This window comes from Oncorhynchus keta, chromosome 26, assembly GCF_023373465.1.
Source record: "Oncorhynchus keta strain PuntledgeMale-10-30-2019 chromosome 26, Oket_V2, whole genome shotgun sequence".
Lineage (NCBI taxonomy): Eukaryota > Metazoa > Chordata > Actinopteri > Salmoniformes > Salmonidae > Oncorhynchus > Oncorhynchus keta.
In genome coordinates, this window is record NC_068446.1 from 1,082,364 (window position 1) to 1,097,783 (window position 15,420).

The 15,420-nt window shown below is 42.2% G+C and overlaps 1 protein-coding gene across 1 annotated transcript; it reads left to right on the forward strand.

The window, feature by feature from the left end:
* The first annotated feature begins 939 nt into the window (after positions 1 to 939).
* Positions 940 to 15,131, forward strand: LOC118358817 (GDP-L-fucose synthase-like). Its single transcript, XM_035736736.2, has 10 exons — positions 940 to 1,111; positions 8,515 to 8,675; positions 8,823 to 8,937; positions 9,243 to 9,371; positions 9,480 to 9,553; positions 11,225 to 11,358; positions 11,973 to 12,104; positions 12,211 to 12,290; positions 12,701 to 12,800; positions 13,014 to 15,131. Exons 2-10 carry the CDS (start codon positions 8,515 to 8,517, stop codon positions 13,067 to 13,069), a joined length of 981 nt encoding a protein of 326 aa, XP_035592629.1. The 5' UTR covers positions 940 to 1,111; the 3' UTR covers positions 13,070 to 15,131.
* Positions 15,132 to 15,420: the final 289 nt, after the last annotated feature.

Here is a 15,420-nt window from a genome sequence, read left to right on the forward strand (position 1 = left end):
TTTCTGAAGAGGCCTGTATGGCTGAGGGTGCTCCAAAATATTTCAGAAGTGCCCCTGAATTTGCATTGAAATATAGTATGTGTCTGAAACTCTAAATTGTTGCACAATTAAATATACATGTCATTATGCATAATTTATCAAATTTTCAGAACAGAATAGGAATCAAGTTAACCATACAACCACCGTGGCTAATTCTAGGCATAAGACACCTCAAAAGACTCAATATATCACAAAATATACAAAATATCAGCATAATATAGACGTCTTTTAAGTTAGCCTACAGCATTGGAAATGATCCTTACTGAGCTCAGGACCTGCAGGCTACACACATTGTCATGATGAAACTGTGTTAAATTATATCCAATGTTATGTAAGCTAGTCGGACAGAAAACTGTATATTGTCACTCGGTGTGTAATAGCATAGCAACATAGGCGAACAAACACGTGTTTTACTGGCCTATTTCATTAAATGCATAATGTCATACTCATAAAGAGATGACAGCGTACCTTTATATTTTGCTTGTTTCTCTTCTTCTTTCCTCTTTTTCCTAAACTGGGAACCTGATGGCTTAGACCTTTTCCTGGCCCTTTGTGTTGATTTGGCACTCGAGCATCAACACATTACTCAACCCGCCCAACACACCTTGGTGCAGACTGCTTTTATAATATTCTGAACGATTTCGCACAAACCAGAAAAAAATGCAACAACATGTCTGTGAAACTATATATTCACAGTATTACGAATGAATTGTTGTTTATTTGGTAGCATTTCGTAGGTACAAATCTGTCATTCTGCCCCTGAACAGGCAGTTAACCCACTGTTCCTAGGCCGTGATTGAAAATAAGAATTTCTTCTTAATTAACTGATTTGCCTGGTTAAATAAAGGTCAAATAAATAAAAATATGAGAGTATGTACTCCAGTCTAGTAGGTGGCGGTAATACAACATTACAACAGATTCCAACATCCCTTAAACGTCACCGAAGAAGAAGAAGAAGAACCACGTCCTTCGTTGAGATTGTCGGAGGGTTGACTGTTCAGAATCACAATCCCATTTTAATAGAAGCATCTAACTTCATAGTTAGGAGAAGAATCAAACTCTGGAGTAACTGGTAAGTAAAACACGTTTTATGTAACTGTAGCTAGCTGGCAGTAATACTTGTAGTTTCGGTTACAAAGGTTGCTATGTAAAATGAACATTTGATTGCGTTTCCTTCGAAAGCTGTTCGTGTCTAGCGAACTGTGTTACATGATGTATATTACGTCCACTATGTCAGCTAGCGAAGCATTCTCTTGGTGACACACGAGACCGTAACATTGGTTCAGTTCAACTCGCTCAAAAAAAACGTTTATAGCTAGATAACATTGTCTCCTAAATTGCGGTAGGCTAACTATAACATAATAATAGAGCCCCACGGTTGAGGTGTCATAATCCCCATAAAACCCAGCTGTCAAACCAGGAAATGGTATCAATCGAAATAGTTTTTTCCACCATTCATCTTTTTTTTTTCATAAGGTATTTTAGAGACACTTTTTTTAGCTATACTGAACAGTAATATCAACGCAAATGGAAAGTGTCCTGAGCTGAAATAAAAGATTCCCGATATGTTCCATACTCTCAAAAAGCTTATTTCTCTCAAATGTTTTGCACAAATGTGTTTAAATCCCTGTTAGTGAACATTTCTCCTTTGCCAAGATGATCCAACCACCTGACAGGTGTGGCATATCAAGAAGCTGATTAAACAGCATGATCATTACGCAGGTGCACCTTGTGCTGGGGACAATAAAAGGCCACTCTAAAATGTGCAGTTTTATCACACAACACAATGAATGCCACAGATGTTTTTGAGTGAGTGTGCGATTGGCATTCTGACCAGGAAAGTCCACCGGAACTTTTGCCAGAAAATGAAAGGTTAATTTCTTTACCATAAGCTGCCTCCAACATTTTCAGAGAATTTGGCAGTACGTCCAACCAGCCTCACAACTGCAGACAGTGTGTATGGAGCAGGGCTGGGTGATATGTAACCCGAGGGTGGTAACACATTCTAAGTGATTTTGCAATGGGTCTTAATCCATTCTGATTGTTTTATACTGTTCAATTCAACCAAAAACCATGTTCAGCATTTTATCCATTTCTGCATTTCCTGGACTCATTTGAGATAATTTCCACACTGCAGCGTAGGGCTGAACGATATGGGCAAGCTCGATACCATCTACTGTATGCTGCCCTGTACCATCACTCATTCATATATCCTTATGTACATATTCTTTATCCCCCTTACACTGTGTATAAGACAGTAGTTTTTGAATTGTTAGTTAGATTACTTGTTGGTTATCACTGCATTGTCGGAACTAGAAGCACAAGCATTTCGCTACACTCGCATTAACATCTGCTAACCATGTGTATGTGACAAATAAAATTTGATTTGATTTGAAGCTATAACCATATGTTGCGATTTGACTTACGATCTAGAGCAAAACACTTGGGTGAACAGTTGGACTCGTGTAAATATAATGATTTAAATTCTATTCCCTGACACCCAAAAGTACTCGTTACATTTTGTATTATGTAACCACTCCCTCTTCAAATGAGGTTTGATTGGATAAAGCTGTTCCAAAATGGTCTCTTTGTCCGTACAATGTAGAACACCTTCCACTGAAGACACTCCAATCTGTAGATGACGTGTGGTTTTGCAGTTCAATTAAATGCTTGACTTGAAACTCCATTTTAGAGGCTGTGTCAACAAAATACTTTTTCAGTGCAATCAATGGTTGCACTGTTTGATTTGAAATGCACACATTATTTGCCACATGAGCCAAATGCAACAAGTGTGGACTTTACCTTGAAATGCTTACTTACAAGCCCTTAACCAACAGTGCAGTTCAAGAAGAAAATATTTGCCAAGTAGACTAAAATAAAAAGTAACACAATAAGAATAACAATAATGAGGCTTTAAACAGGGGACACCGGTACAGAGTCTGTGTGCAGGGGTACATTCTAGTTGAGGTAATCTGTACATGTAGGTGGGGGTGAAGTGACTATACATATATAATAAACAGAGAGTAGCAGCAGTGTACATGTAGGTGGGGGTGAAGTGATTATGTATAGATAATAAACAGAGAGTACATGTAGGTGGGGGTGAAGTGACTATACATAGATGATAAACAGAGAGTAGCAGCAGTGTACAAGGGGGGTCAATGTAAATTGTCTTGTGGTGATTTTTATGAATTGTTCAGCAGTCTAATAACTTGGGGGTAGAAGCTGTTGAGCATTTTGGTCCTAGATTTGGAGCTCCGGTACCGCTTGCCGTGCGGTAGCAGAGAAAACAGTTTATAACTTGGGTGACTGGAGTCTCTGACAATTTTAGGGTCTTTCCTCTGACACAGCCTATTATATAGGTCCTGGATGGCAGGAAGCTTGGCCCCAGTGATATACTGGGCTGTTCGCACTACCCTCTGTAGCGCCTTACGGTCAGATGCCGAGCAGTTCCCATACCAGGCGGTGATGCAACCGGTCAGGATGCTCTTGATGGTGCAGCTGTAGAACTTTTTGAGGATCTGGGGACTCATGCCAAATCCTTTTAGTCTCCTGAGGGGGAAAAGGTTTTGTCGTGCCCTCTTCACGACTTTCTTGGTATGTTTGGACTAGAGGTCGATTTAATTAGGGCCGATTTCAAGTTTTCATAACAATCGGAAATCAGTATTTTTGGGTGCCGATATTATTATTATTATTATTATTATTATACATATATATTTTTTACACCTTTTATTTAACTAGGCAAGTCAGTTGAGAACACATTCTTATTTTCAATGTGTACGTAAACTCACTTATTGATGAAGCCCATGACTGATGTGGTGTCCTCCTCAATGTCATTGGATGAGTCCCAGAACATATTCCAGCCTGTGCTAGCAAAACAGTCCTGTAGCATAGCATCCGCGTCATCTGACCACTTCCGTATTGAGCGAGTCATTTAAAAGAGCCCGTGGTTTTGTGGTCTAGCCAAGTTTGAGTCAGAAGGAAGATAGCTGTGGACTAATTTGTCATTTAGGGTAGGACATCTCTTCAACCTTATGACTGGTGTTTCTGGGAACATTTTACGTAGGAGCGTATCACTTTGGATGGTTCCCCAATTCTTTTAAATTATTATTTTTAATGTTCTCTGCTTCTGTATTTTGTAACAAAGTACACTCTCTGGTGCGTCTAACAAGTTCTCTCTGTCAAGTCGTCCAGCCCGTATACCTGCATCTTTCAGGAACTGAGCTCTGTAGCCCTGATTTTCAAGAAGCAATTCAGCAGATTTGACACTGTAGTCTGTTTCCTGATCGAAAATTCAATGGAATTGGCCATATGGAATAGCTTCCACCCCAAAAGGCTAAAAGCTGTCTGCCCTCAGAATGGTATTCCCTTCTGTAGGCTTCCTAAAGATTGATGTGTACAAACAACCTTGGTCATTTTTACTGATGTTAAGGTCCAAAAAATGATTTTCCTTGCTGTGCTCCATAGTTAGTTTGATAGGGTTAATGCTGTTAAGGTATTGGTGGAAGGAAATAAGTTATCCTGAGCCATACCAGAACAGGCAAACATCATCAATATAGTGTCCCCACCTGTTTTAATCCGGTCAAATATATATATATATATATATATTTGGACACATGATGAAGTCATTTTCCAATTTACCTACGTGCAAACCAGCGTAGAAAAGGTTGTAGCTCCCATGGCACGTCCTTTGACTTGCCTGAAAGGCAAAAATGTTATTATTGAGAGTCCATTAAGTCAGTGAGACAATGAATTCCGTGGGAGGCGTCCGTCTCAGGCCGGGTACTCGAGAAACGGTGCATAGCTGCCAATCCTTGTTCATGTTCAAATGGTGGTGTATAGAGACTCCACATCCATGGTAACTAAAAAGGAAGCTGTACCTATATTGTTAAATCCCTTGATTTTGTTCAATTTATCTGTGTTATTTTGAAGATGGGCTGGAAAGAAAAGGTCAGAAAAGGTTTAATGGTAAAGTAATCAATGTACTTGGAGATTCTGTCAGACTTTTATTACCACTAATGACTGGTCTGCCTGGGGGGGGATTTCAAGATTCTTGTGGACTTTTGGAAGAAGATAAGAATGAAGCCATATGCAGGCTGCCATTGAAAATGCATTTGAACTCATTGTAGGAAATGTAGCCATCATTCTTTCTGTGAGAAGCCCTTTCAATTCAGTTTGTAGGTCCTTTGTGTGGTTGAATGTAAGAGATTGGTAGAATTCATCGTTGTCTAATTGACGGTAGTGGATTTTCCATTTAAGAAGCAAACTGAAAACTGCATCGTCATCAACGTTGTTGCTTGTGCTACGTTGACCATGCAGACTGAAAGCAAGTGACTCGTGGTCAAGCAACAGAGAATGCGCTCGTTGAATGACAGAGGGCGGGGCTAGGTTTGCATGGAGAGGAAACTATTTTTTTAAATTGCCGTTACACACTGTATCGCATTTAAAAAAACAACATTCAAGTACAGTTATAGAAGGTAAAGTTAAAAACTCAAACCGGTCCATGCCTCAATACCGGTATATCGTAGAATACGGTATACCGCCAAGCCCTAGTATGGAGTTGTGTGGGCGAGCGGTTTGCTGATGTCAACGTTGTGAACAGAGTTCCGCATGGTTGCGGTGGGGTTATGGTATGGTGCTTGCTGATGTCAACGTTGTGAACAGAGTTGGTTGTGGTGGGGTTATGGTATGGACGGGCATAAGCTACGGACGAAAAACCCAATTGCATTTTATCGATGGCAATTTGAATGCACAGAGATCCCGTGACGAGATCCTGAGGCCCATTGTCGTGCCATTCATCTGCCCCCATAACCTCATGTTTCAGCCTAATAATGCACGGCCCCATGTCGCACGAATTGTACACAATTCCTGGAAGCCTGACAATGTCCCAGTTCTTCCATGGCCTGCATACTCATCAGAAATGTCACCGGTTGAGCATGTTTGGGATGCTCTGGATCGACGCGTACAACGGCGTGTTACAGTGACCGCCAATATTCAGCAACTTCTCACAGCCATTGAAAAGTGGGACAACATCCCACAGGCCACAATCAACAGCCTGATGTGGCAAATGGTGGTCACACGAGATGGACTGGCTTCCTCATCCACACCCCTACTTTTATTTTATTAAGGTACTGTATATGTGACCAACTGATGCATATCTGTATTCCCAGCTGTGAAATCCATAGATTAGGGCCTAATTTCTTTCTTTCTATTGAATGATATCCTTATGAACTGTAACTCAAATTATTTTGGAATTGTTAAATGCTGTGTTTACAGTATATATAAAATGTATATTAGGCCAGCTGTTGATTTTGGAAAATATTTCATTTGAAATGTACATGTCATTGACCCATATACACAGTCGCTCCCGTTAGTTATTTCGTTTGGGGAAGTCCAATCCAACAACATTGAGAAACAGAGAACCCATTGTCAAGTGTTGTCTTCCTCTTTCCTTCATTGCATTGTAGACTATTGGCTAATTCTTGAAACTAGAATAGGAACTTGGATCTAGACAAGCTCAAGGACATGGTGTACTTTCCACTTAGGCTAAATCTTCAGGTACAATTTTACATTTGGGTTTGTTTGCTTTTAAAATGGCATCCTTGAAGTTACATCCTCTACCTCTTCCTGTAAAAAGCCTAGGTTAATACCCTATATTCAACCTAGTTCAAATCTACCCAGATCTATATAAATACTGTTGTGTACTCTTGCTGTCATTGTCAAGCCAAACATAACAATGAGTGACAGGGATTTGTCAAAGCACAAACAGACTGGCACTCAGGCCAGTAAAAAAATAGACTAGTAGTGTTTTACCCCTCTTGACAAACAGAATTCTTTCTGGATAAGACCCACCCTTTGACTAAATGACTTGAATGTAAATGTAAATGAAAAGGAATGTAATCTTTCAAAATGCTGGGACAATGCATCACTGAACCTGTAGGTGTATGTCTCACTACCCGTGTCCCAGAACCAGTAGGTGTATGTATCACACACCCACCCTTTGACAAACTGAACCTGTAGGTGTAGGTATCAAACTGTAGATTTGTCAAAGGGATAATATTTTTTCTTTACTGTGTAGCCTCGTCCCCGGGCTTGACAGAAAGAAATAGACGGCTGTTTTAGTAACTCTAAAAGCTATGACATCATTTGAGTCAACTGGAGGTGTACCTGTGGATGTATTTCAAGGCCTACATTCAAACTCAGTGCCTCTTTACTTGACATCATGGAAAAATCAAAAGAAATCAGCCAAGACCTCAGAAAAAAATTTGCAGACCTCCACACACGTTCATCTGTACAAACAATTGTACACACGTATAAACCATGGGACCACGTAGCCTTCATACCACTTAGGAAGGGGACTCGTTGTGTCTCCTAGAGATGAACGTACTTTGGTGCGAAAAGTGCAAATCAATCCCAGAACAACAGCAAAGGACCTTGTGAAGATGCTGGAGGAAACGGGTACATAAGTATCTATATCCACAGTAAAACGAGTCCTATAATCGACAACCTGAAAGGCCGCTAAGCAAGGAAGAAGCCACTGCTCCAGAAACACCATTAAAAAAAGCCAGACTACAGTTTGCAACTGCACATGGGGACAAAGATTGTACTTTTTGGAGAAATGTCCTCTGGGCTGATGAAACAAAAATAGAACTGTTTGGCCATAATGACCATTGTTATGTTTGGAGGAAAAAGGGGGATGCTTGCAAGCCAAAGAACACCATCCCAACTGTGAAGCACAGGGGTGGCAGACTCATGTTGTTGGGGGTGCTTCACAAATAGATGGCATTATGAGGGACTAAAATGATGTGGATATATTGAAGCAACATCTCAAGACATCAGTCAGGAAGTTAAAGCTTGGTCGCATATGGGTCTTCCAAATGGACAATGACCCCAAGCATACTTCCAAAGTTGTGGCAAAATGGCTTAAGGACAACAAAGTCAAGGTATTGGAGTGGCCATCACAAAGCCCTGACCTCAATCCTATGAAAAATGTGTTGGGCAGAACTGAAAAAGCGTGTGCGAGCAAGGAGGCCTTCAAACCTGACTCTGTTACACCAGCTCTGTCAGGAGGAATGGGCCACAATTCACCCAACTTATTGTGGGAAGCTTGTGGAAGGCTACCCAAAACATTTGACCCAAGTTAGACAATTTAAAGGCAATGCTACCAAATACTAATTGAGTGTATGTAAACGTCTGGCCCACTGGGAATGTGACTAAATAAATCCTTCTCTCTACTATCTTGACATTTCACTTTCTTAAAATATAGTGGTGATCCTAACTGACCTAAAACAGGGATTTTTTTACTAGGATTAAAAGTCAGGAATTGTGAAACTGAGTTTAAATGTATTCGGCTAAGGTGTATGTAAACGTCTGACTTCAACTGTAGATTACCTTGAACTTCACTGATCTACATATTGTAAGCAATTCACTGTTCTCTCTCTCCTGCTCCCCTCCCCCCATTTCTCTGTGCGTGTGCAGATGGGAGATCGTAAAGGGGATCAAAATGGTCCCATGCGGGTGTTGGTGACTGGGGGAACTGGTCTGGTGGGCAGGGCCATAGAACATGTGGTCAAAGAGGAGGGAGGGGCCAGGGAGGGAGAGGAGTGGATCTTCCTCTCGTCTAAGGACGCAAACCTCATGTGAGAGCTACACACACACACACACACCTGACCACACATTCCCTCGCCTGCCTCAGTCCTTGCTCTGGGTGGCTTTGTTACCCAGCCTCTGAGTTCCTGTGTCTTTTGAAAAGTCAAGCTAGTGTGTGTGTGTGTGTGCTCCCTCAGGGACATGGGCGAGACTCGGGCTGTGTTTCAGAAGCACCAGCCCACCCACATCATCCACCTGGCAGCCATGGTGGGAGGGCTCTTCAAGAACATGAGGGCCAACCTAGACTTCTGGGTAAGTGGTTCAGGAGTTGTGATGAAACGGGCTGCATCCCGAAGTGTGCACTTGCACAATTTTCTCACGTTACTTTTACAATGGTGGAAACTTTTACCAGTCCTATGTCTTAAAATCCACGATGGGGAGTGTGCAATTTGACACATACCTATCGGCACCCTAATCACTAACTATAGGCCCTGGTCAGAAGTAGTACACTACAGTATATCGTGAATAGGGTGCCAATGGGGACTCAAACTTATCCATCCATGTGTGATTTTGGTCGTGTTTATTTACCAATGTGTTCATCCATCCATGTTCTCCAGAGGAACAATATCTACATCAATGACAACGTTCTTCAGGCAGCACACGAGGTAGACGCTGTCAGGGTGGTCTCTTGTCTCTCCACCTGCATCTTCCCTGACAAGACCACCTACCCCATTGACGAGACCATGGTAACGGCGTGTGTGTGTGTGTGTGTGTGTGTGTGTGTGTGTGTGTGTGTGTGTGTGTGTGTGTGTGTTGTAGACATGATGGTAGTTGACTCTCTTCTTTTTTTCCAGATCCACAACGGCCCTCCTCATGAGTCTAATTATGGTTACGCCTACGCTAAGAGAATGATCGATGTCCACAATAGGTCTGTGCTTGTTTTATTTAAAGATTCTCCGGTACTTTTGTGTACTTTTTAGCCAGTTATGAAACTAGCGGTCACGAGACAAAAGTGGTCCCCGACATGTGCGTACTATGCCACATATGTGCACCACGTCATTGCGATTTCTCTCGTTCTGCTGCTTGCATCTTCCTAGCTGTCACTCAAATGGCAAGGGGCTAAAGCTGATTGGCTGGAACTCGAATTGCAAAGGAGCTGGCCCACAGTAAAACAAATGGGTGGGGGGGGGGGAATAGCTATAATAATAATAATAATAATAATATATGCCATTTAGCTGACGCTTTTATCCAAAGCGACTTACAGTCATGTGTGCATACATTCTACGTATGGGTGGTCCCGGGAATCGAACCCACTACCCTGGCGTTACAAGCGCCATGCTCTACCAACTGAGCCACAGAAGGACCGCTCCCAGAAAACAGTATTTTTCAAACTAGGGATGTCGTGGCTAATTGAGGTAAGACAGTAATTAATGTGTAAACTAGGGATGTCGTGGCTAATTGAGGTAAGACAGTAATTAATGTGTAAACTAGGGATGTCGTGGCTAATTGAGGTAAGACAGTAATTAATGTGTAAACTAGGGATGTCGTGGCTAATTGAGGTAAGACAGTAATTAATGTGTAAACTAGGGATGTCGTGGCTAATTGAGGTAAGACTGTAATTCATGTGTAAACTACACATTAATGCATCCAGCCCAAAGCGGGCGGTTTAAAAAAATACTTAGTAGTCGCCAAAGTCCCGGAGCTTTAACCTTTATTACAAGGGACACTAGAAGGGTATACTACGTTTTTGAAGGTCGATCAACTCACAGTTTTCTAAAGCTAGCCAGTTTCAGTTACCTTCGTGTTCCAGCTCTGGCTTCATCTGTACTACGGCCATGGATGTTGCTTGTCCTGCTAAAGCTAGCAGGCATGTAACTGCGTGCATGTCGCACGTGGCTAGTCGAACGGCGATCTCTTCGTTGGGATAATGCCGAAACCTCAATCGAAGAGTTATCTTGCCAATTTAGCAGGCTATGGTGCGAAATTAGGCTTGAAGTGCCGTTTTCATTTCATTACTTAATGCCGATTTTTTTTTTTTTAATTATTTTTTATTTTATTTTATTTAAATTATTATTATTATTTTTTGATCTTATCAATGTTAGTTCTGACGGATTCGTTGCCATAAAAATGTACCTGGCTAATTTCAGTGGTACTGGTTATCCCGCTTTAAACTCCTCAAACCAAGTGCGTAGTATGGCCAAAAGTATGTGGACCCCCCCCCTTCAAATTGAATTAGACTATTTCAGCCACACTCATTGCTGACCGGTGTATAAAATCATGCTCACAGCCTTGCAATCTCCATACACTTTGGCAGTAGAATGCACCGTACTGAAGAGCTCAGTGTCTTTTCAACGTGGCGCTTTCATAGGACGCCACCTTTCCGACAAGTCAGTTCATCATGTTTCTGCCCTGCTAGAGCTGCGCTGGTCAACTGTAAGTGCTGTTATTGTGAAGTGGAAATGTCTAGGAGCACGTCCATGTGGTGGCAACATAAACTCTCAGAACGGGACTGCCGAGTGCGAAGGGGGGACCAACTTCATTTTCATGCCCATGATTTTGGACGGGCAGGTGTCCAAATAGTTGTGTGTGTGTGTTGCAGGGCGTATCACCAGAAGCATGGGCGTTGCTACACAGCAGTGATACCAACCAATGTGTTTGGTCCTCATGATAACTTCAACATTGAGGATGGACATGTACTACCAGGTCTCATACACAAAGCCTACATTGCTCAGAGTAAGAGAACAACTACACAACACCTACTAATAGCTAGAACGATATCTATTTCTTTATTCTCCAGCCAACTGTAGACCGCTATCTTTTTGGGGTCTGTATACTGCAATTTGGTTTATAGCTCTGAATGTATACAAAAGTGTATAACGTTTATTAAATGTATAAAACCTTTACAGTAAACCTTTACAGTAAACCTTTACAGTAAACCTTTACAGTAAACCTTTACAGTATACCTCCCTATATCTAATCTCTGTTAATCCAGATCTGCAGAACTTGGGCAGCTGCGTGATTAACTCTGTGTTCATAGTGTTAGAAATTCTTAGTTCTGCCAAAAACGACGTCCCCCACCCTCACGAAAGGAAGCTCTCAGCCAAATAAGGTCTTTTCTGGTCCGTGTGGGCACATGCACGAAACACTTGAGGCTAAGCAGGTTTTTTAGCACCTCCTTCGCCCAGTCCTAATACGTCCAATTAACCACTGAGGGAAAAAATAACTGAACTAATGCTGCTCGGCTCTCACACGTCCCATTCATCTCTGGTAGATTCTCTCTTACACGCAGAATCTGCCCATGGGAAATTATATTTCTTCTAACAAGCCTTCACTCATCCGTGTGTTAGAGGAGGGCAGTCCTTTGGTGGTGTGGGGCTCAGGAACTCCCAGAAGGCAGTTCATCTACTCAGTGGACCTGGCGCATCTCTTCCTGTGGGTGCTGAGAGAGTACCATGAGGTGGACCCCATTATATTGTCTGGTGAGACTTGCGCTCGCACGCACACACACGCACGCATAAACACACACATTAAACAAAATATTATTTTCAGGATTCAGTGTTGTCTCGCTCTCGCTTTGTATTTTAGTTGGTGAGGAGGATGAGGTGTCCATCAAGGAGGCAGCAGAGGCCGTCGTCGAGGCGCTGGGGTTCAAAGGTCAAGTGACTGTATCCTTTCGCCTGGCTGCATGGCCTGATTACAGCGCTAACGCACTCCCTCTCTCTTGTACTCATTCTCTCACTATCACACACTCACAACCTGCCAGTAGTAGTGGTACCTGTGTGTGTATGATTCCCTAACTCATGACCTCCAGTATGACACAACCTGCCAGTAGTAGTGGTACCTGTGTGTGTATGATTCCCTAACTCATGACCTCTAGTATGACACAACCTGCCAGTAGTAGTGGTACCTGTGTGTGTATGATTCCCTAACTCATGACCTCCAGTATGACACAACCTGCCAGTAGTAGTGGTACCTGTGTGTGTATGATTCCCTAACTCATGACCTCCAGTATGACACAACCTGCCAGTAGTAGTGGTACCTGTGTGTGTATGATTCCCTAACTCATGACCTCCAGTATGACACTACCAAATCGGACGGTCAGTTCAAGAAGACTGCCAGCAACGCCAAGCTGCTGCAGCACCACCCCAACTTCACCTTTACCCCCTTCAAACAAGGTACCTACTTCTCTAACGCCTGCAATTTAGAAAAACCTCAAAAGTAGATTGGGCCGATTTTTAAAACATTATTATTTTTCATTTGCATATTGAACTATGTTGCACACCGTAGTTCAAAAGCTCCGTTCTAAAACAACACATCTGTATTCAGCCATCTTTTTATTAACGTTCGCAATTGCTGATTCTCCTTGTTGTTCTTCCCTCTGTCCGTAGCCTTGAAGCAGACGTGTGATTGGTTCGTGGCCAATTACGACAACGCCCGCAAGTGAATATTCCTCCAATGTGATTGGGTCGTGGGTAACTGCATACATGGAGTGTGTCTGAAAGTGGGAGGATCAACAGAAGCCGGTGGATGGGAAGCGAATCCGCTAATTGGGCGGATTTGTTGCCACTCAGATTGGGCTGCACGACGAGTTGATTGTTGACAACTGTAGCATTTTAGCTAACCCTTTTCCTAACCTACCACCAGGGTTGGGTAGGTTACATTCTAAATGTAATGTACCTGTCCAAAATTATAATCGATGTGAGTGTGTTGCTATGGGTTATAGTAGTAAGAGCCAAATTCAATATTTTATCCGCCCCAAAAAAGTGGTGATACCTACAGGGGTCCTACAATTCTAAATCAAATAGCTACATAATCCATGGTATGGCCGTCTTAAAACAATTCCATACGTTAGTTTAGTAAAATCCCCCCCCTGATGTCACATCCATCACTGTTGATCCACTCACTTCTTTTGAAACTCCCACTACTCAGTCACACTTAAAGTATGCAGTTACCTATACGTGATCTGATTGGCTGTCAAGCAACAGTCCCAGGAAGGCAGGAGCAGGAAGAGGTCATGGGGAGTCAAATCTTCAGGAGCTGAAGGTTCTATAACTGAAGAATGTACTAATCGGACCTCGCATGAAGAACGTTATCTGCCATTACATTGTCTTGTCAGATTGATGTTGGCTCGTGCTGGAGTGAGTGGAATTGGCAGTGTAGCTTGTAGTGTCTGAGTTGATCTCTCAGTATTGTGGAATAATTATAACGTTAAATGTAGGTGGCGGCGTGCACATTACATTTGTGCGAACGCCAATTCATTTAGAGAACATGTCGCTGAAATTCCTTGAATGTGAAGTTTGGGCTTGTCTGAACGTTCTGTCTAAACCACTTTTGGATGTGTCCCAAACTGCATCATATTCCCAATATAGTACACTACTTTGGACCCAGAGCCCTATAGCACTATGTAGGGAATAGGGTTCCATTTGGGACACATCCTATTAAATTATGGAGTGACCAGATTGACTCCACTGTCTCGTCTCCCCTGTCCCCCTCGCTATAATCATGCCTACACAATAGGAATAGAATTGTCCAAAAATAAACCACAATACGAAGGCTCTGGTGAATTCTGTTCTACAGAGCGGGCTGTTCACACTACTCACAATTTGTCTACTGTATCATCTGATGCATGTTGGGTTTATATTTTTGTTATATATACAACCATTTCAAAGATTTTACTGAGTTGGTTCATATAAGGAAATCAGTCAATTGAAATCTGTACATTAGGTCCTAATCTATGGCTTTCACATGACTGGGAATACAGATACCTAAAAAATAAAATAAAGAATGGGCCTCAGGATCTCGTCACAGTATCTCTGTGTATTCAAATTGCCATAGATGAAATGCAATTGTGTTGTCCATAGTTTATGCCGACCCTCACCATAACCCCACTGCCACCGTCGGGCACTCCGTTGGCATCAGCAAACCACTCGCCCGCAGGACTCCATATATGTGGTCTGCGGTCGTGAGGCTTGGTTGGACATATTGACAAATTCTCTTAAAGCGACGTTCGAGGCAGCTTATGGTAGAGAAATTAACTTTCAATTATTTGACAACAGCTCTGGTGGACATTCCTGCAGTCAGCACGCCATGTGCACGCTCCCTCAACTTGAGACATCTGTGGCATTGTGGTGTGACAACTGCACATTTGATTGGCCATATGTCTCCAGCACAAGGTACACCTGTGTAATGAACATTCTGTTTAATCAGCTTCTTGTTTTGCCACACCTGTCAGGTAGAGGGATTATCTTGGCCAAGAAAAATGCCCACTTAACGGATGTAAACAAATTTGTGCACAAGATTTGAGCGAAAAGCTTTTTGTGCGTCTGGAACATTTCTGGGATCTTGAAACATGGGACCAACACTTTACATGTGTTTTATTTGTCCAGTGTAGAATACTAGGTGGTTTGAGAGGTTATTTTATATCTTTACAAAAAAACTAATTGTTTAAAGGGTGCAGTTTGTATATCGGTGGCGGGCTGAGAATAAATCAAGAATGTTTATTTTAACCACTGTCTGGGTGTCATTGTACAACTACTTTCATCCTTGCCTTGGTGCAGAACAGTGAAGCAGTGTTGTGGCGCCTGGGTGAAGTGGGGGAAATTCACCCAAGGCCAGACAAACTTCATTCTACACCATGTGGGGTGAGGTAAGGCATGTGGAACACCTGTCTGGTTGATCAGTGGTGTATAGATTTAAATTCTTAGCTAAATCTGTTGCAATGCATCATTTCAGTGCTCTGAGACCTATATTTTTGTTGTACAGTGTCCCCATAAACTTAAAAAATACCTACCGGGG

Coding starts and splice junctions, on each gene's coding strand:
- LOC118358817 (XM_035736736.2), top strand. CDS start 8,515: ATGGGAGATCGTAAAGGGGATCAAAATGGTCCCATGCGGGTGTTGGTG. Junction 9,372..9,479: donor ACCCCATTGACGAGACCATG/GTAACGGCGTGT, acceptor CTTTTTTTCCAG/ATCCACAACGGCCCTCCTCA. Junction 12,291..12,700: donor GGTTCAAAGGTCAAGTGACT/GTATCCTTTCGC, acceptor CATGACCTCCAG/TATGACACTACCAAATCGGA.